Source organism: Indicator indicator, chromosome 25, assembly GCF_027791375.1.
Source record: "Indicator indicator isolate 239-I01 chromosome 25, UM_Iind_1.1, whole genome shotgun sequence".
Taxonomy (NCBI): Eukaryota; Metazoa; Chordata; class Aves; order Piciformes; family Indicatoridae; genus Indicator; species Indicator indicator.
Window position 1 is genome coordinate 13917449 of NC_072034.1, and position 22301 is coordinate 13939749.

The 22301-nt window shown below is 38.8% G+C and overlaps 1 protein-coding gene across 2 annotated transcripts in view; it reads left to right on the forward strand.

Annotated features, from left to right (window-relative positions):
• GAB1 (GRB2 associated binding protein 1) overlaps positions 1-21397 on the forward strand; it is a 96157-nt gene extending 74760 nt beyond the window's left edge. Inside the window, exons 5-11 of one of the 2 annotated variants that reach the window (XM_054392354.1) lie at positions 2484-2569; positions 2775-3078; positions 15187-15276; positions 17450-17543; positions 17882-18005; positions 20846-20968; positions 21239-21397. In XM_054392354.1, coding sequence (XP_054248329.1) covers positions 2484-2569; positions 2775-3078; positions 15187-15276; positions 17450-17543; positions 17882-18005; positions 20846-20968; positions 21239-21397 — 980 coding nt within the window. The remainder of the gene's footprint in view (positions 1-2483; positions 2570-2774; positions 3079-15186; positions 15277-17449; positions 17544-17881; positions 18006-20845; positions 20969-21238) is intronic. The other variant, XM_054392355.1, reaches the window with a different exon arrangement.
• Positions 21398-22301: the final 904 nt, after the last annotated feature.

Below are 22301 nucleotides of genomic sequence, written 5' to 3' on the forward strand. Positions count from 1 at the left end.
AATCTACAATGAAATGCAAGGAATAGGTACAAAATATACAATATTTACATAGATGTACAAGTATTTACAATTTATTAACAGCACAAGAAACCCCACTGGCAAAAACCAGGAGAGCTACCAACAGCTTCTTCACTCCCTGCCCCCTAATCCCCTGTACACAAGGTACAAGAGAAAGAGCAGAGAGTTGCTTGTTAATACTCAGCCGCAATAAAGAACACAGCCTAGGTCAGCGAAAGCCAGCAGAAGCACAAGTTAGTATCTCTCAGAGTGAAGAAGCCAAAAAGAGAGAAAGTTAATTTACCTTACTAGCCTTATGTTTATAATCTATCCAATGGGATTATTTAGAATTTATCATTATTTTCGTTTTTACACCCAATGGTGATTTATTCACAGTCTACCCCTTTCCATACAAGGTCTGTGGAAAACTACCTGAAACTACCACAGATGGTGTGTTGTGATGAACGAGGAGGGGCATTTCTAACCTTTAGAAACAAGCAGGTAGCCCTTCACACAGCAGTCTGTGGGCACAGTGCTTAAATATGTAACAGAGGAAACAGAGATCATTGAAGAAAACCGTCACAACAGCAAAGCATGGAACATCCATAAGGAATGTTTATCATACTGTGGCATTTGGTCTTGGCTAAAAATATTTGAAGATCTAGGCATTTGTTGCTTCTTACCTTTAGAAAACAACAGTGAAGAACTAATCTCTTTCTCTTTTGGCTAGTAAGTTCACATAGCTGAATTCAATGCTCCTGTTACCAGCCTTTCAGAATGACTAAAGTAAGGTTAGCGTAAAGTAGTCCAAACCTGTAGAAGCTTGAAAGTGTTTCATGAAAGCCAGGGGGACCTGGAGCACTGGGACTCAGAGCATTGAGACCAGCCACCAACCTCTATTTCTTTACTTGTGATAGACACACATACTGCAGAGTTAAGGAAAATTAAAGTTGTTCCTTGTAGTCACCTAAACATAGGTATTCCAGATGTGTTAATGTGTTTTGTAGGCTGTTTTTCCTTTAGGAGTTGAGTGTCCTAGCAAATCTAATGGAGCTACTGTTACTTAAAAGAATTTGGTGTTTCTTTGAGGGTTTTTCTGCCTTTTATTTACTATCCTGTTCTTATGCTCTCAGATTTAAAGTCAAGAAATGCAGTGAGAGGTAGAGATTGGGAAGCTGATATTTATTGTTACAAAGAGCAATTGTTCTAGTCTTGCTAAGCACTCTCAGGCAGATGGGCATTACAGTGGTATTTTTAAAGTGATTTTTTAAACCAGTCAGAGTCTACGCTAATGTTAGAGGGAATTTGGAGGCAAATTGTTGCAGTTGTGCTAGGCAAGGGATGGGAGGCTGAAATGAGGAAGGGGACAGGGACAGGGCTTTTAAAGGAGGCAATATACAGAATGAATGTGGTCATACTGGTGCGCTCAATATTACCCTGTTTGCCATTCATTTTGCAGTCAAAGTGTAAGAATATTTGTGGTTGTTAGCGTTTTAAAATGACAAAGTAGTACCCTGAAAGACCCTTGTTTGCTTTGCTTCACTTCTCTCATTTTGACAAGCTTCCAAGCCAAGTACTCCTACACTAAAGTTGGGATTGTCAGCCTCAGGAAAAGCAGCCTTTCTGCAAACACTGTTTTAATTTGGCACTTAATAGCAGAAGTGTTTACTTTTTCTTCTAGGTGGAAATCCCAAAAAAACCCACAAAACAAAAAAACCCACCACAACTTCAGAGTGCTTTTTCAGGGACAGGGAGGGATAAAACCCAGAGGTTTATCCATAGGTTCTATATGGCATTGGGAGGAGAGACGTAACTGTTATAGGGTAAGGCAGCATGTTTTGTGCATGGGTGAGGAAGAGCTGGAAGCCAGATGTCTCACATACCTCCCTGTCCACCAGAGAATCATCCACAAAGCTAAGGACTGCCGTGATCAAGGAGTCTGAAAATGGAGAGATCTTAAGTGGTTGTAACAGTTCAAACTGAAAGCCCCCAGAGACCCAGTGGGGAGCTGAGGGCAGGGATTCACCTGTTCCTGCAAAAGATTGAATCCTGTTAAACCAGCACTTTCCAAGGGAAGGGTATTCAGTCAGGAGACCTCTCTCCAGATGCTAAATTACGTCTGCTGTTTGTTTTAGTATAGATTTGTCATGAGGGCCCGGAATCTCAAAATCCACTCTTAAATTAAATTCTTACGCCTGCTTATTTGAAAGGAAGAATTTGCTGCTGCTTTAAAACGAAAGACTTTTTCTTTTCATGCCAAGGAAAAATGTCACTGTAAGAGCTTCATGTTGTGACTGATGAGTGTTAAGTTTGTTTGTGAACAGTCTTCTCAAGTATATAGATAAAATCTATGGCCACAGCTCCAGGAGGTGTGTTTGTGTGCTCTCAGAAGCAGACAGTAAATAACAACAGACTTTCTGGATGCCTGGTGCCAAGTGACAGGAACAGGAATGATAAATAGCCACATTCTCTTCTTGTTTCTTCAGAAATTAGTTCTCAAGACTGTTATGATATTCCACGAACCTTTCCGAATGACAGATCTAATTCATTGGAGGGCTTCCATAACCACTTTGTAAGTATGACTTGTGCTGATGAGAGGCAGCAGTGGCAGTGCTTGAATGCTCCTTGTTCCCGTGCTAAGCAGCAAGCCGTGCGGTGTTTGTGATGTTTCGTTTTCGGTAGAATATATTCATTTGAGTAGATTAGGTTAAAAACTCATGTGATTCACAGCTGATTGCATAACTTATTTTGTTAAAGGAAATATATGTTAATTCTAGAAAAACAGAAGCATGTTGACAGTGGGAAGTGTTTCAAGTGAAGAACTAGATGAAAATTATGTCCCAATGAATCCCAACTCTCCTCCACGACAGCATTCCAGCAGCTTCACTGAAACCATCCAGGAAACAAACTATGTACCAATGACACCAGGCACGTTTGATTTTCCCTTATTTGGAAAGCAAGTTCCTCCTCCTGCTCACATGGGGTTCAGGTCCAGTCCAAAGACCCCTCCCAGACGCTCAGTACCTGTTGCAGAATGTGAGCCACCGCCAGTGGATCGGAACCTCAAACCAGACAGAAAAGGTGAGGAAAATGTCTAATAGAAGTCGATTTCTAGCATCTAAGAAAATAACATCTCTCTCCCAACTTCTGATTTGTGGAAAATGATCGTTATTTTTAGAAATTCTAACAAAATAACATGTTAGTCATAATAAAGTGCTGTCCATAACATAAAGGAATCGATTCCTAGGATCATTTTTAACTATATTAAAACATCACAATAACAATGCAAAATACAGACATAAGTTTAAATTTTATTGCTGTAGTTACTAATGAAAAAAATATACAGAGTTGCTGACACTCAGAAGTAGGAGGTTTAGGCCTTGTTCACAGAAGACAGTGGGCTGCCTTGTGATGGAAGGAGGAGGGCACACAAGGCATCGGACAGAAGACAAATTAATAGCCATAACAGTACTTGATCCAGGATCAGTACATATCTTCATTGTGTGAAGTAGAAGTTAATAACATATTTAACTACTTGAGGTGTTTGCTTTAGATGTAAACCTTGCTAGAAGAAATTAGTTGTTACAACAAGATTGAATTGCGTTTTGTATTGCTTTTTAGACCTGCTCAAAAATATGCAGTCGTCTTAGAAATCTGATGTGGAATGGCTCTTACAAATGTGTTCAAATGAAGGAAGAATTAGATAGAAGAGAGAGTGTTTACTGTTAAGTAGGTAATGCTTGATCCTTGTGTCAGTCTGTAAAAGCAATGAAAATCACTTTAGAGCTGTTTAATGCTGAATTGTCAGTGGCCACATGGGGCAGTCAGAAGAAGACATCTAACATGTGGGCTATGAGGTTACCCTATATATTTACTGTGGGATCCAAACTGGAGGATGGAACTGCTAATTCAAGACAACTCTTATGAGATATTTACTTTATCACAGGAGCTGGGTGCCAGACCTGTATTGGAATTTATATAACCTCTAGTATGTGAACATTTCCTTGCCATTATAGAGTGTGGTAGATCAAACCAAGTCCTAAAGCAAAAGGGGGTCTAGCTTAAGGTAGAAATATTTTAAGCTGCTGAACTTGTAGGAGATGACCATTAGCAGTCTGAAGAAGCTGCAACAACTTCAATGACAAAACTGGCAACAACAACAAAAAAATAGCCACATTTTAGACAAGCCCCTTCAAAGCTATCCTAAAAATTCAATCTGGTGCATCCTAGGTTTACTTTTTTTTAAAATAGGGTTTCTTAGGCAGACCAGTGTTGTGAAGAAACAAAGAAGGCACTTTTGTGGCATCTCTAAGAGGTACTCATATAGGCAATCACTAATATATTGCTTGGACATTCCAGTTCATCTGAAGTGTTTCATTAGCCAGTGTATCAGAAATGCAAATGGTAAGGAACTTATTTCCCTACTGTGCAGACAGGATAACTAACTTTCTTGTAGAAATGAGAACTAAAGAACATTAGGTCAAATGTCTGTACTATTGTGTACTGAAGCAAGTCCTATTTTTAAAATTATGTGCTTGAAAAATTGCTGTTTACATTGAGAAAGGCTGACTTCATTTAGGGGAAAACTCAATGGCAAATACGCAGATGATCCAAAATATTCACTACCTAAACCTTGAAATTAGTATTTTTACCATTAAGTGAAAACGGCTTGTATTTAAGTGAAGTAGATCATAGCATCATGGTATAGATGATCTCAGTGTGAAATGGGAAGTACCACATGTCATTCTGGCTGTGCATCTTCAGAAAATGAGGCATGGCCTTTTTCAAGACCTTGGCTCTCTGCTCCTGTCTAATTGTTTCTGTGTTACCAGACAGTAGTTTGGTTTAGTTCTTAGGAACTACTGGACAGTAACAGATTGATGAAAGTTGATACTGGAAAATATGCTCAAAATAAACAGTGAGCTACTTTAAAATATTTTCCCTGTCTGGCCAGTTTGTGTATTTTGCTGATAAAATGTTTGACCTTCAAAAGTAGCTAATTGCTATGTTGGAAAGCTTCTCTCTGTGGCTGTTGGCAGCGCAAAGCAGCCACACGGATGTCTGCTGGAGCAGTACTGATGCTCTTGCATCTCTTGTCTTGAACCTGAAGAAGTGTTCCACCTTCTGAAAGTAGCGTGTAAGGCTTCTGCTTTGCTCCCATCATCTTCCAATGCTTTACAGCTAGAAAGGCCTAGCTACCATCAGGGAAAAAAATTTTAGATGTACTAACGTACCTCATGAGTGTAGAGTGACAGGCTTCATTTTTTGCCTGTAGACTTTCAGAAACTATTACCACTGTAATATAATATACTATAATTAATGTTATTTAATCTCTTTCGGAAGGTAAAGTAAAACCATCCCCAGAAGTAAGTATTATCTAGAGTAAATGCTATGGGGCTAGGAGAAAACTTTGTCAAGGTCTTGAGCTACCAAGAACGGTAATGATTGTGATTTATCACTGTGAATTTTAGCTTAGTAACACACACATATGCACTGGCTCACTCAAATCTTATCAAGTGTACTAGTGTGAGTTTTCCAGTGTTGTGAGGAGCAGATATGATGACACATCAGGAGGGTAATACATGTCCATATCAGTAATTCAGTTCTCCATGCAAATAACTCCTTACAGGAATAACTTTGGGAAAATAAAACTGCAGTTCCTTTTGAATTAAAATAGGATATAACTCTTGTTTTAGTGGACTCTTACCTAACTAAAACCAATGTGTGCTTTAGAGTCTACTGGGTTGCTTTAACAGCTTCCAAGTTCTTGTAGCAACTTCTATTACCAGGGTGTTTCTGGTTATATAAATGTTCTGCAATGGTCTTCTGCTCCAAATCAGTGCATACAGTATCAAGTTGGTTGGTATGGTCAATAAACCTTAGGCAGACATAGAAAGGGAGGAACTAGTACATAAAATGGTTCTCAGTATTGCTTCATTTGGGGTTTGTTTTGGGGGTTTCCCGAACCAATCCTCAAGGGACTCTATCATCCCAAAAAGGTCTCTGTTACTGCAGAGATCAATGTGTTGGTGATAAGGCCTGTAGGTCTACGAGGGCCCATCTCATCTTCTGACTGAAAAAGCTGCTGTAACCTTTTTAGTGGTTACAGATTGCTGCAAAAGTAGTGTTTGTACTGCCTCCAAGTGACAATTCCTTTTTGGTAGCTACTGTAGTTACTGAGAAGTATCACCAACACCTTTCGTGTGAGCATTATTTCTAGCTCAGTAGTGTTTTTTGTGTGGGCCAGGGAGGTTTATTACATTTGGTGCTAAAAATGCATTTGACAAAGAATGCAGTGAAGCTGGCACATGAAGTGCTCTGCTTCTTGTTGTCATATGTACATGCTCAGCAGCTCCTGGTTTTCCTTGGTTTAAGGGCTTATTGCTACAGGCAGTAAAGTTTGAAAAGTTGTTCACAGAATCATAGACTGGATTGGGTTGGAAGGGACCTGTAAAGGTCATGTAGTCCAACCTCCCTGCACTAACTAGATCAGGTTGCTCAGAGCACTCTCCAACCTGACCTGGAATGTTCTGTTGTATATAGCCTGCTCTCTTCTCAGCTCTCTCTGTTATGTAAACGTGAGATGAAACATACTCAGTTACTTCTGGTTCTGCTGTTTGTGAAGAAGAAGAATGTGTCTGGCAGCAAGGATCTGGCAATCTGTCTATCAGCAGCAGTGACAATGTAATGTGTATGTCTTCACAGCTCTGATATAAGCACCTGGTGTTCTGGGTAATTTATTACATTGTTAATTCTAACAAGTTTTTAAGAATAAGTACAGTTCTATAGTGTAGTGATTGTGACAGAGGACTGAGTTAGGAAAGATTGTTAATTCAATGGCTAAATTAAATGTAGGTAATAGATCTGAAATTCACTAAGGTACATGCACATTTGTCTGAGGAGGTACTTGTGCAGCCCTGCTGTGAGAACCTCAGGCTCCTCAGTCTTCCCACCTGTAGAAGTAGCCTGGGCCAGGAGCCATGGTGAGGTATGGTATACTCTGTAGGTGTTTTTCATCCCTTCCCAGAGCTTTTTTTTTTTTTTTTTTTTAGAAAATGGGCTAAAACATAATAGCAGTATTTTTTAAATTATGTGTCTCCTTGAGGTGACACTACATTTTTATGTAGTCTCATTTCTCCAGCTCGCAGCTGCTTCTGTGAGCTTCCAGTGTGGGGAGCATCCAGTACTTTCTGGAAGTCTTGAAAGTAATTTGAAAACATGACGCTGGCTTCCTGCCCCAATAACTTGAATCCAAGTACTTTACTATTTCTTTAGCAAAACGTACCAAAAGGTAAGTGATATATTGCTTGGGACAAAATGAAGGGCATTGGCCAGGTGCTTTTCTGCGTTCACTTGTAATTGAATCATGAAAGTAATCTCTTTTTTAATACTATTTTTTTCAGGATGCTATTTCTGTATTGATTTTGTATTTCTGCTTTTTGGCTGCTTTAGCTTGCCACAGTTGCATGTGGTTGTGATGCTGAATTGGAAGCATTGCTGCTAGCAAAAGGCTTCAGGCAAAAGAAATACTGCATCCATCCATGTGGCTGGGTCTGATTCTCTGACTTGTTCTAAGACTGTGACTGCTTCTTCCAGAGAGCCATTAGGTGACGTGTTGACAGTGAGGTGTTCCTTCCCCACAATCCCAGTTTTCCAACAAGAAGCAGTAGGATTAAAGGTGTCCAAAGCAGACTCTCAAGACAGCAAAGGCAGCAAAGGCCAGCCAGGTCCTTTTCTGCTCCAGCCTGTACTTTCCCTGGTGCTCTTCAAAGTATCTGAACAGGATTGTGATATGAGGTAGTGGATCCTGTGATCGCCATCCTGCTGACAGGATTCGGGACGCTAGTGAATGTTCACCACTCCACCAGAACAGCTCTGTAGAGCCAGGCAGGTCCCAGGTGGCTGTGCTGGCTGACCAGGAGAAGGTTGTAAGGCCTGAGAGAGGTCTGTGAGTCTAAACATTGTTCAGCATAAATGTGATCTAAGTCAGAGATCAAGCAGAGTATGTTAAAATGTAATTCTATTTAAGATTATTTTAAACACGGCTTTCAGTCCTGGTTTGGGGTTAGATTTTACATATTTTGCTGATGACAAACAAACAGCCAGTGTAGTGCATTTATACCTTTATTGTTGTACAAAAGGCTTAGCTTTCAACGAAAATATATCAGCACTTAGTCTGAGATGCTTCCTGCAGCTTGAGTCCATAGATTGCCTTTGAAAGAGTCTGTTGCTTGGCCCTGGTAATTTTCAGCTCAGCAGGTGGTAAAATGGGATTTACTAACAGTGAGTATGCAGATATTCCTTTTCGTGCCAACAAAATACTCAGTTGCACCTTGAAAACAAGAAAACAAACAAAGGAAACCAAGGGAAAGGAAAAATATTCTCATGGAGTTGGAACTTGTAATTGTTTTAAAAAATGTTTAAAATCTTATCTGGTTGTTTTTCTTATAGATTTTTCTCATTTAAGATGTTACAAGACATAGCTTGTGTGGTTAAACCACAAATATGTGGGATCGCTTGTAAAAACGTGGAGCCAGATCTTTGCCATGGCTTTTCATGAGTATCTCCCAAACAGATTAACTTCATAGAAAATTCCAGTTTGCTTTATATAAGAGCACAGGCCCACTTTGAAGAGGTAATTGTGTACAGAGCTTTCACGTGGCAGGAAGCATCTGCCACATTCTGGTCCCCATAGGACCCACAGGGATGCTTCTGGATGACCAGAATAATCGCCCATTGTTGTAGTGTAGTGTGATGCCGTAAAAGTCCCAAGTGAAGTAGGTTGGTTAAGGAAGTTAAGAACCCTTATTAATCATGAAATTAGTTATAAATAGACTAGTGAACAGTTTCCTTGTTAAATATTTACACTTTTGAGTGTCTGAGTTGGACAATGTGAACATAATGCACATCCTGATGTAGCTGGAGCACCACACCATCCTGAAAGAGAACTTCGGAGAAACAGATAAGGCATTTGTGACAACAGGAGCTGACTTCTCTTTGCAAAGAATAACAATTAGAAGTTGGCAATGCTGCAGTGTTCTGTGCTGTCATGATTGTCTTGTATATTCTGAAATAAAGGATCACTCGTGTTCTCAGGCTTTAGGACAAGCGGGCACTGAAAAATTGTGCATGGTGATTTTAATCAGCAGCAAGATCTGAACTGAAGATCTGTTGACAAAGAAGCTGTGACTTCCATGATGACTTTTCTGAGCAGAAGTAGTTTTCATTTTACTCTTGGAAGCTACACCTCGTGTTCATTTCATTTAGGTATCTAATAAAGTAAGGTTTTGGGGGAATGTTTTGGTGCTTTCTCACAGTTCCAAAGCATCTTGAGTACAGGTTTCTTATTTTTTCTTCTTCTTCTTTTTTTTTCCCTGTAAAAGCTCCAAAGTCTTCCATTTAGCTGAAAATTATCCTTTCTTCATGACTGTACAAAATTACTTCTACAAGGCTGGTTTTTACTTAACATAAAAAGAAAAAAAATTTACATAGCTCCTTGCTATGATGCACCAGTCCTGAACTTGCAGCTGTGATTTGTCTTTCAAAACTTTGAAACAACCAAGAATTTCAAGTAAAGATTTCATTTGAATGGCTGTGCCACAGCTGCAAAGGAAGCTATGGTTTAGTGGACATAATGGTTGTTAAACAAACAAACAAAAAAAAAAGACACATTTGAATTTTCTGAAGACAAAGTGCAAGACTTGCTCTGGGTCTAGCAGTAGACCTGGCAGTGCTGAACTACAAAGATGCTAGAGAGAGCAGGATCAAGAGAACACAGATAATAACACCCTATTTTTTTTCCTCCCTTTATACAGTTTTTCTTCCCACAGTGCTTACTTCATTTTTAAGGAATCATAGGGTTTGATATACACATTATCATGTTATTCCACTGGCTTTTTTTATAGACTTAATATTAGACTTGGGTTTTCCAGTGAATAAGTTGAACTCCATTAGTTTTTTGGGTTTTATTTTTAAAAAGTTTAAAAAAATGAAAAGGAGGGAATGTGATCTCAGGTAGTATCCCTTGGACATCATGAATCTTAGTGCAGCTTTAAACTACAAATCAATAAACATTCCAGAACACTGTACTTTGGTCTTAAAACACTGACTTTATCAAATCCTTTTAGTTCATCATTCTTTGGGGGCTTTTTTAATACAAGCATGGAGAGTTACTCACAAATTAGAGCAGTCAAATAGTATTTGGATGATTAACAGCTTTGGTATTCTCTGAATAGTTTTATGGCATTTGGCAAGCATTTTATGAATACCAGTGAACCTTAGGTGTCAGATGCAGCTGGACTTCTTTATAATCTGATATTTTTCTTTGATTCTTAATTTCTGGAACATTCAAAGTGCTAGTGCTCTGAGAGGTCATTTTGAGAACATAAAGATGTCAAAGAAAAGTAGACAGCCTCTCTTTAGATAACTGCTTTTGATATTTCATAGTATTGAAGGAATACGTTGATTTCAACTTGTTTTTGCTGTCCTAAACAGCCTGTAGTTATCACCATCCATGTTGTATCACTGACCAGAACTAAACACATAATTGATATTCCTGTCTTTTGTTGGATGCTAGTATGGAAATGGATATGAATGTTGTATAACTAAATACATTTTTTTGAATTAGAAGTACCTTGGCAGGACATAGTTTTAATAAAAACAGAGATGAAAAAGCAAATGCAGGATATTTGTAGAGCTCTGTGCTGAAGACCATGTACTCAGGAGTCAGAGTTCACTGAGGTGAGGAAGAGAAGGAAAGGGAGAGGTTATTTCACAGAAATTAAAACCAAATAATAAACCCCATGGGATTAAGACCATGAGCTTCAGCCTTGTTTTTTAAGGAAAAATCTACAGTGGTTCTGAATACTGGAATTCCTGGACCTCAAGTTCAAATTTCAGTTTTCTCTGATTACAGAGAAAAGCAAGGAAAAGGTATATTTTTTTAATAGAAACAAACTGTTGTTAGCCACGTATGTGGATGGTTTTGCCTTTTGCTGTTCCAAGTAAAGCACTACTCTAGTATTTCTACATCTGATTTCCTTGTCTCATGAGGATTAGTCCTGTTGACCAGGAAACAGCATTAACAGATCACACATTTCTTAAATTTTCTATCAAGTTAGGAGATGTACCATAAAATCTTAAGGCCTAAATAGCTGGTATTTAAATAGAGAGTTGGCCTCTTTCATGAGGATGTTTGCAATTTCCTGACGTAAAATCCCTTGTCAGCAAGCCATGGAGCAAGCAGCCAGTCAGAAGAGAAGAGTTCTTAACAGAAATCTTATTTAGCACTGGTGCTTCAAGGCGATGGCCTGAAAACAAATGAGGCTCTTCAGTGAGTGGCTGACGTCCTCAAAACCAAAAATGTTAGGATCCACCTACTCCCATGCAGGAATTTGCTGCAGTGGGACCCCTTCCTTCCCTCTTCCCCCCCTACCCCTCCCATCATTATGTTCGAAATATTTTATGGAAATCAAGAAGAGAGAATATATTAGCTGATGGAAAAACCAAGAGATTTTCTGTTTAAACCGTTATTTGAAACAAAATCAAACATGTGAAATGGATTCTTCTCCTGATGACTTCTCAGACAAAGGCAGCATTGACACACACCAAAATGCCAGGAGCAGAATTCATGCTGTCTGAGTGCACTCCAATGCTAGATCCATAATCACTTGTTCTGTTTGGCAGTTTTTGCAAGCAGCCATTTGTTAGAAAAATAGACTTCATTAGTGATTTTTCAGCTCAGAGTGACCTTGCAGTGTGCATCAGATAGAACGTGCAGAAGCTGAGCTTCTCCCTCTCCCGGCTGTAGCACTTTGCATTTCACAGGTGGTGACTTGACTGAACAGTGAAAAAACCTAATTCTCACTTCTTGTTTGGTCGGTTTCACTTACCATAGCTTCTTTGGGCTTTTTTCCCTTGGTAGGTTTTCATCCAGTGGTGTTGCAACGCAATTTATTTCCTTTTCAGTTGGAAAAAAAAAATAAAAACCAAAGAATCGTTTGGATTGGAAAGAACCTTAAAGATCCATGTTGTTCATCCCCCCTGCCATAAGCAGGGAATCAATTCAAAAACACTCTGGTTTTTACCAGGATTTCTCTCTCCCAGAGACCTCCTGCCCTTCCACCTTCACTAAGCCAGAAGAGCAGCCCTATGACCTTTCCCTGTAGTGATTATTTCTGATTAGAAAAGGTGTTGGGAGATCAATCTGCTGTACAAGGTGTGAGGCATTTTCTCCTCTATTTTGTACTTAGCCTGTTGCTTCCTGAAGGTATTAGGGACATGCTCTTGGAGAAAATTAGTGAAGTTACTTGGGAGCAGCACCTGGAATTTCAGTTGCAGTAGTTCAGGTTAAAGTTCTAAAGCTGGTGTATTTTTGTTCACAGATCTGGCTTAAGATCGTAACAGAACTGTCAGTGTTCAGATAAAGAATGTCACTTCTAAAATTTCTGATGGATTTATTAAAAATATGTCTTGAGGGATTAAGGAGAGGTTTTCAGTGCCCTAGCTCTTGTTACTTTATCTTTTTAAATGGGCAAAGAAAGAATTGTGCACTGCAGACACAACTAAGTTACCTCAGGTTTGTGTTTGTGATTCTCCTTCCCCTTTTCATTTGCCTGGTGTCGGGTCTTTTCTTCAGTAGAAGGTCCTCAGCAGAGCTTAGGCCTTTTGTTTTTTTTCTTTCATAGGGAAAAGGAGAAAGAAAATAAAAACAACCCTGCACAAACTCTTCAGTTTTCTGTGACATTGAACAAGGGATTTGCAATATCTTGGCTGGTTGGTAGCAGCAAGCTGTTTTGCTACCAAATTTATTTAGAATGAACAGTCTTTCAGCAGCAAGAGATGAAAGCTGTGAAATTATTTTATACTGGAACATTTTGTATGTTCTTGTCTGGTGCAGAAGAGCAATATTATAGGGACCTGTACTTATTCATATAGCTTTTTTTGAAAGTCTAAATTAAGTCAGATGCAGGCAGTTATATAATACTCACATTTTACAAATGGGGATAATCAGTTCAGGAAGGTTAGCTGCATGAGACCACATAGAGTGATTAACAGAAGCAGAAATAATGAGTCATAACCCTGAGTTGCTTGGGCTTATCTTCTGTATTATGGGTTTCAGGCACTTCAGGTATGTTTGGCTATAAGAGCAGAGAGGTTATAAAGTACCCACTGGTCAAATAATTTCATTAACCCTCTTACTGCTGATGGACTTCTCACCATACTTACAACCTGTGCTCCTAAGTGTGGTGACTGGAATTTTAAGATGAGTTGTAGTGGACCAAATTTCTTTTAAATTTGGTTACAAAATTGTGGCAGACAAAATTAGTATGATTAGGGAATGATACGCAACAGCAAATTGTTCTTAATAAAAGGTGTTTGAATTTGAGCTTCTACATTTGTTCAGTTGATTTTAAGATCTTGGTCTTTTTATATAGGCAAGTTTTTATCATAGAGTTGTAGGCAAAGTACTTAAGAATATCAAATCAGCTGAACTAGGCCAACATGCTGGGTCATGCCTTTGACTTAGCTCCAGCCAACAGCATACTGTACAGAAATGCATTGGGAACCACTTTACCCTTTGCGTCTTTGGTCAGCATTGCCCAGATGCTTCACAGAATGGCTTCGTTTGGAAGGGACCGTAGAGATCACCTACTCCAACCTCCCTGCCATAGGTAGGAAGACCTCTCAACAGCATTCAAACCATTTGAGGGAGCACCTGGTTTTGAATTTGGAAGAGTGTCTGTTTGAAAATCATTTCATGTCTTTTAAGGAAGTTTCTGTTCAGCACTACTTAAAAATAAATTCTGTCTTACCTGCATGGTCTCTCAGATGCACTGTGTAGAAGTTAAGATACAGCACAAAACCTGTCTGCCTTTCTTGTTGTTACTTGATTATTCCCAATACTTCAGGGATAACAGTAATAGAGTACTTCATGTGCAAAACCCTTGGGGTAGAGGTTTGCAAACTCCTGGTTTGTGTTGCCAAGTTTATTTTGCACAAAGCACTCTGACTGGATGTGGGTAGTACCAGCCCATTGGAGTCTGTACCAGTCCTTTTCTATTTGGTGCTGTAGGGCAACTGCCTAACATAATCAGACTCAAACTTTTTATTTGGTTTAATTTACCTTTCATATAGTTTATTGGTGATAACAGTTGGTTAAACACTTGAAGGCCCTTGCCTTTTCTAATATTAACACTTTGTCAGCTAGACTTTCATGCATGGTTAGGGTCATTGTGCTTTACTGACCATGTTTATTTAAAACAGACAATGTGACTTGAAGCACTTGAAGAGTTTAGTCAAGTTGACTGAAAACTTCCTTGCTAGGAGAAGGGTTATATTACTGCCTGTAGGGAGCTTATTGACTATAATATTCTTTCAGTTTGAGGTCTTCAACTTGTTACCAAATTAATCTCAAGTGTTATGTTGTCTGATGGCACAGCATGTAGGGAAGGTATGTAAGTAATATAATAGCCTGTGGGGAATGATTTGTGCACCTACTGCATGTATATAGGTGTCTACAATTACAAAAAGGTGTTGAGGATGTGGTTTTATCACAGGGTCATTATGTGGTGGAAGTTGGGTTGTGCCATGGTTGGGACCTTGGAAAGAAAGTCCCCCTGTGTTCATAAGGTTGGAGATGTGGTTTTGGTACAGACAGAGACCTCTGGGGAGCAAGTTTAACAAACAGTGTGGAAAAGGCTTCTTGGGGCTTCTCAAGTGGGAAATACACAGTGGGTAGGAGGCATCCCAAGAGTATCACCAAAGTAATATTGTAACTAAAGAGGATTTAATTTCTTTGAAGGTACCTCAACTTGCATCTGAAACATGACTATTCTACTGCCATGATAAATACTCCTCCAATACGGAGTTTTTTTATGTAACACATCTTGAGACCAATTAGAAGTAATGATCAGTTATAATATTTGTTGATGCACTTTTTAGCCTTTTTCTGTATACCCTTTCTGCTTGCTTCCAACATGTTACTTGCATGCAGTATTTAATTTGTTTCTGGTTTGGAGCTTAAGCCCTTAGTGTGAGACCTAGCTGGACTGTAAAATTCTCCTTCAGCAGCTTGCTTATGCTTGTGGCATTAACCTTTCTGCAGGGGGTTCTGCTGTTTGTTTACAAATTTCCATTTTCCAGTTACAAATAGAATATTATTAAGAGAGTCTTCTTTTTACCAATTAGGTCAAAGTCCTAAAATTTTAAGACCTAAAGCACATGGTTTAGAGCGAACTGATTCACAAACCATAGGTGACTTTACTACAAGAAGAAAGGGTATGTACTTTAGCACTGTATGTATATGGAGCTTTATGAAAATAAGTAAAACAAAAATTAAGACAACTGTTATTCTAGAATAACTTTGACTCTTGTATAGTTCTTTTATTTCTATTGTAATCTTAAGATCATGGAAACTTTTTCCTTGCCAAGCATAAGGAATTAAAGTCTTTCTAGCTTGAGCAGTGCATGGAAACATTTCCTTGACATGAACATGGGTGTTCTGAGCTCTTGAATTGTAGCTGTTTTGTATTTTGGGTTCACTTTTGTCTGTTTATTTAGAAACAAGTATATAACATTCTACCAACAAGTATAGTTGCTTGAAATAACTTGTTAGGCAATAACATGAAATCAGTTTACTTGAATCTTCTGCTGTTGGTTTAACACCAAAATAAAGCAAAATATTGATCCTCTGACAACTTACTAGTACAGAGAGGTATTTATGGAACTTAATGAGCATTGCAATTAGTCTGATGGGCATTGCTGAAGGTGCTGAGTTGGTGCCTTACATAGTCACAAGAAGTAGAGGACAAATTCAACATTTACAGATAATGTTAAAAAATCTTACAGCAGAGTCACTGATCATTACCTTTGGTTGTTAAAGCCCATTGGCAACTGGATGTTCCTGATTCCTGCTGTTCTCAGTGGGCAAAGCCCTGACTTTATTTCTGCTGGAGCAGTACCTTGCCCACCATTTATACCTGCCAGGTAGTCTCAGGCCTTTACAGAGGGCTTGAGCCAAGATGATAATTTTTGTGTCACTCATGCTTTAGTGTCATCTTGCCTACGTCAAGTTTGGTTCTGCCACTCTTATATGATACCTTGTATCTTGAGACAGATGAGCTGTAGTTCCTTTTCTGAGTCTGTGATAACAGCTTTTATGAGCAAATGAGTTAAAGTGGCAGAATTACTGGAGTAGGCTTGATAGGCTTTGAGTGCATCATGATGATTTCTTAACAGAGAAAAGGAGAAAGCCATTCAGGGTACCACAGACTGATACTTACCCAGAAAATCTGAATCAGGAGTCCTTGTGTTCAATACATGACAGATGACTTTTCGATAAACTCTGTCTAAAGAGTGAACACAATGAGTACAGTTCTGCTTTTTCCTTGTGGGACAACCACACTGATTAAGCAACTGATTTCTGTCAGTTCCTCATGTGGTCACTTGTCACTCTTACTCCACATCAGCTAGTGTGACATGCCTGACATTTGATCCTGGTAAATCTGCTAGCAGGCAGTGAACTCATGGGGAGGTGAGGAGAGGAAGGGGTGTTGTTACAGTGACATTGCATTTTATGTCCTAAAAACAGTTTTAGGGAGGGTGAAGTTAAGATTCAAACTGTCACAGCAGTTTGTGTGATTTTAAAATTTTATGTGTTTGTTTTTTTTTTTTTACACAAGTCTTTTTATATTTATTTTTCCCCCTAACATTTAGGAGGGGTGAAACATACAAGCTGGAGGGAGGAAAAATGTGTTTCTTGCTAATACTTTATTTGTGATTCTGTTCTGAAAATGGAACTTGAAGATGGCACTTTTTCTAGATTGATGTTAGCTGTCATTGATGGCATAGGCATGCCACTGCTCTGCTCATCTGTTGATAAGCACTGAAGCCAGCCAAGCACCTCTTGGAGTTGAAGCTGGGTGTTGGCTGATCTCTCACTTTTGCAAACTTTCTTTGCTGCAGATTCTGCCCACACCTTGAGCTATGAAACTTCATCAGTAAGGGCACATGTATGCAGCCAGGGCAGGGCTTGCATAATAACAATTGTCCATGAGCCAAGAAGAGCACCCAGAGCTGGCTCTGCTGAAACAGTCCATCAGCCCTGTCCTGGGCTTGTCAGTTCAAGAAGTAATCATAGCAGAGTAAAGCCAGAACACGATGTTGCCATTTCTAGTGTCTCTTTTCAAAACAGAATTACTACGTACAAGTATATCTTGCAAAATTCTTTAACTGTGGGTTGTTTTCTAATGAATATTGCTTTTCAGTGCCTGGAAAGATTAAAAATAGAAGGCATGGCTTTCTGAGAACTGAACACTGTCTCTTTCTCCTAAATAGGATGTACTGTTTTAAAAAATTGGGGGTCTTTTGGGGTATTTAGGCTTTGAAAGCTATTAAATGTAAGTGTATTCAGGAATGATCTGTGCTTTAAGACTCTCTGTTTCTTACGTAGCAAAACCAGCTCCACTAGAAATAAAACCTCTGCCTGAATGGGAAGAATTACAAGCCCCAGTTAGATCTCCTATCACCAGAAGCTTTGCACGAGAGTAAGTTTCTCAGCTTTTCCTCATTTGGATTAATCGTTTCCATTGACTAGGGTGTTAATAAATGTGTGCACATCTGTAATTTTAGCCTGGGTAGTACATATTCGAAGTGTGTGTGTATATGTGTATGTATATATGTTTGTGTGCATTGAATCTTAAGTGTGTCCATAGGAGTTTTTATTTTGTAATATTAAATGTAAGGCACTGTGTATAGACAAAAAATGTGACACTCCAGTAAACTTAAATGAAAATTTCAGCTTTAATATCCTTGTTTGTGTTGTTTACCAGGAGGTTTAAGATATTTGAGATGTATTGTTTGTAAAATAATTCCTGGTAATTAGCCCCTCCAGGTTTCCCATGTCTCCCAGACCGGACTCAGTTCATAGCACAACTTCCAGCAGTGACTCGCACGACAGTGAAGAGAATTATGTACCCATGAATCCAAATCAGTCCACTGAAGACCCAGTATGTAAAACCTACATCTTAACTACTCTCTTCCTGTGCAGTCCTTACTTTTAAGTCATGCAAACACAGATCCTTCCACTCAGCATCACTCTTCTAGATCAGAATAATGGCAAAAAAAAGTCCATAGAAAACATGTAATTTTGGTAAGATTTCACTGAAGAAGTTAAGAGCATGATCATATACAAAAAGAATACTTAATATATATCTGTTGTACAAATCAGTTCAATACGTGATTTGGTTTTTTCCCCTCTTCCCTAGAAACTGTCTCTTCTTTGTAATTGCTTGTCCTGGGCTGTGCACCAGTTCAGTATTATGATGTCAAGGAAAACAAACTGACTTAGGAACTCTCGTGAAAACATTTATTAAAAGGACATCTTGCAAGAAATGTAGAAAGAACAGGGGAAGAAAAAAAATTGTATTTGTTGTTTAGATTCTGTAAGAACTGAGCCATGTGTACAATTATAGGCTTCTTTCAGAAAAAGAGGGTGGAAGGGGTCTTTGTGGATTGGTCATCTGTAGTTTTCCTCTTTGGGACACAATTTTGTCAGACAATATTTCAGATATTAAGTGAAGAGCTAGTTAGGAAAAGTTGAAGATGTGTGCTGTTGATTTTGTCTTGTTGGGGAGGAAGGAGAGGGAGAAGAAGAACCAATGACAGTATTTTAAAGTAAGAGAGTAGCAGTAGACCTAGGCCTGATCTAAGATGTGGTCCAGAATACCCCTAAAGCACTGGAGGAAACCTGGACCTTGAGCTTTGTTTTTTTTTGTTGATTATAGTTCAGTGCTTTCACCACTTTTTTACAGTTTGGGCTCTTAGTAGGGAACATAGCAGCATTTTTCATCTTTAAAGCATTACGAAAGACCTTCTTTGAGGAGGGCCTGTCTAGCACCTTCTTTTCTGTTTGTTTGTCTGCCTTCTTATGGCATGTGCTGGCCCACTGCAGTACACTCTGGACTCCCCTCTTGCAATGCTGCTTGCTTTCCCATCCCCTGCTGCTCTGGATACTCTGGTCTCCTCCAGCTTACCATTGCTTCCTCTGGATGGTGCCCCTTAGGTCCTCCCTCCTCCTGCTGCTTTCTCTGAAGCAGCAGCTCTGGTTCAGTGCAAGCTCAGGAGCCTGGACTGTGCTCTGTACCGTGTCTGACCTGCAGCAGTGCAGGTGTGCTTCCCAGGTGGAATGTGCTTCAACAGTGGGGAGCCAATGATGTAAGAGCTTAGTCCCTCTTTCAAGAGGTATTGGTAAGTAAGTGGGAGTGTCCCGTGCTACAGTTGGAAGAAAGAGAGATTTAGAATCATCTATGCCCACGGCTGTCCCTGCAGCAGACTCTTCATTCGAACTTGGGATCTCTCTTGATTCTTACAATGCCATTTCAGGGGTTTAACTTCAGTGTCAAGATGGTATCATTAGTATCACATCTCAGATGGCCTGTCATTAATATCTTCTGTTTGCTTGCACCTTTCATTCTTTAAGGTTGATCTACTTCCATTTTCATTTCTGTATATTTAAAGTTTCTGTTTCTAATGCATATGTTCTGCCTGTCTAGTTTGTTTGAAATAACAGATTATTTTTTGTTTAAAGACTGATAGGGTTTTTTATTATTTATGTTGGAAATACTGATACAAACCTTAATTTTTGTTTGTTTGTTTGGTTGTTAGTTTTTTGTTTTGTTTAAAGAAATTTGTTTAAACCATTTGGGCAACAAAAATGAACTTTGAGTTGTTTGTATTTGTCCTTGGTACCACTTCCACATCAAATGAGTTGGACAATACAGATATAATGAATTTTAAAAAGCCCAGCCCATTAAGCTTTAACCCATAAACTATTTTATTTCCTAGAGAACCTGAATATTTCCAGATCTCAAGGCTTTTGTTTTAACATGTGCTAATTTTATACATGCTTTGGAAATTTTTATTTGTTCCAACTGCATCTTAGGAAGGTGTCCATACTTTTTTCTCATCTTTATCTGTCATCAGCTTTGAAGTGTCTTTCTTGTTTGGACATGTTGTACTTCTGTTTTATTTAGTAAAATCAGCAATATTCTGCTTTTTTCCTTCAAGTTGCTGTCAGCCTTGCCCTTCTGTCTTTCCTTCTGCCTTCCTCTTCGTTTTTTTGCTGACTGCTGCCCTCTGTCTTCCTTTTTTTTTTCTTTATCTTTTAGAGAAGAGTCCTTCTATTGTACTGTTCCTATAACACCTGTTAAGAGGGAGGGATCAGGCTGGGAGAGGACAGAGGAGGTGAGGTTGTGAAAATCTGGGCTAATTAAAATTTAGGTATTTAGAATGCAACTTCAGTTCAGGCAGCCCTACACATATTGTCCCAAAATTTAATCCTTTGGTCCTATGGTCTGACTAATACTTCATAATTTTCAGATTAATCATGATGGCTTTTGAATGAAATATAAAAATTTCATTTCAAGTTTTGCCACTGCTATAAGGCTGAAATTCCTGTAAGGTATTGAACAGCAATGTAAAAATGTTTGTAATTAAGTAATGCTAAATATGAGATGCAACCACTTCATTTAAAAAGAAAAAAGCACACTCCATTCTTCTCATGGTTTGAAAGGGACATAGGTGGAAAGCACAGATTAGTTTGATGGCAACCTTGAATTTGGGGGGTTGGTTTTGGGGCTTTTGGCTTTCAATTTTGTCCCAGTTTGGACTCAGAATATATGCCCTTGTTATACAATGCCAATAATATTTGCACGGTTTAACTGATTGTTAAAGCTCTCAATCAGTTTACCAACTTTTAGTATTTTTGCAGTTTATAATAAAGCATATTGGTTAATGTGAACCATTAACATGTACATTTGTAGCTGAAGATATTTAATTATAATTTCAGAATTTGTTTGGAAGCAACAATCTTGATGGAGGAAGCAGCCCTATGGTAAAACCTAAAGGAGATAAACAAGTAGAATACTTGGATCTCGACCTAGATTCAGGAAAATCTACCCCACCTCGTAAGGTAAGCAGCTCTTCAGCTCTTGCATTTCTGCCATCAGGAGTTGAAAATTTCTTTACAAGTAGTTGCTGGGAAAGAGCAAACCTCCTGCAAGGTCATCCTAACAAGTGTGTCAGATAGTCAGTGGGGGAGCCTGTGTCAGACTTTTCAGGGCACCTATGTTGGACCTTTCAGGGAGACCTGTGCCTATTCTGTATCTTTTTGGGACATCTGCTTACTTTTGCTGTTGATTTACTTTAACCTAAGTCTCTCACTCTCTATTGCCTTTCCCAGAAGAAGAGCAGTGGCTCGGGCAGCAGTGTGGCAGATGAAAGAGTTGATTACGTTGTGGTCGACCAACAGAAAACACTAGCACTGAAGAACACACGAGAGGCGTGGACTGATGGGAGACAGTCTACAGAATCCGAAACACCTACAAAAAGCATGAAATGAAAATCCTGCTTTTTTATCCAAGAACAGCAAGGAGTGGATTTTGAAGCATTACAGAACCACAATGGTAGTGGTGTTTGACTGTACGGTACCTGATTCACTGGTGCGTGAATAGGTTCTTGACCGAGTAAGGGTGGAAGCTGAAGGACACTCTGGATACATCAAAGGAATTTTAAGATCATAAATTGGCTCTAAGGTCTCTGGAAAAATTGCAGTCTGTAAATAACTTGTAAATTAGCCTTGCTTAGCTTTCGGAAAACCTTTTGTTCTGTAGTTAACACACCTGTAGTATTCCTATGTTTATGCACTTTTCAGTTACTATGTTGGTTCAGGTATTCCCAGTTAGTGTACCTTAAAGTCTAATTCATCTGGAGAAGTTGTTTTTTGTTTGTTTGTTTGTTTGTTTTCCCTTACAGTACTATTCCTTACAATTTTAGGTTAATCAAGCAACATGTAGATACAGAAATGGATATTTGAACATCACTTTTCAACAACTTTTCAAATTGATTTTGCAGACATACTTTCACAATTGAATAATCTACTTGAAATGCCAAGAGATGACATTTACATACATGTTTATATTTAATACACACAAGATTATTTGGAAGTCTACAGGTTACCTTCCTAACAAAAATTGCTGTGAGTTAATAATAATGAACTGTACTGGGTTTAGGCCTACAATCCTGGTTAGTTGTTAGTGGTGGAACTTCTATTGTATTTTATTAATGACAGTGTTCTGTGTTCAATGGGTGAAGATTCTGCAGGGTGGGATCTTACACTTTTAAATACTGAATAATTAAATATCAAGTAAGCCTGCAAACCACTGATGGCATGCAGTAATATTGTGATCTCACACTTATTAACAAGAAATAACCTTTATATTATTTACAGAAGGTAGAGTATATAA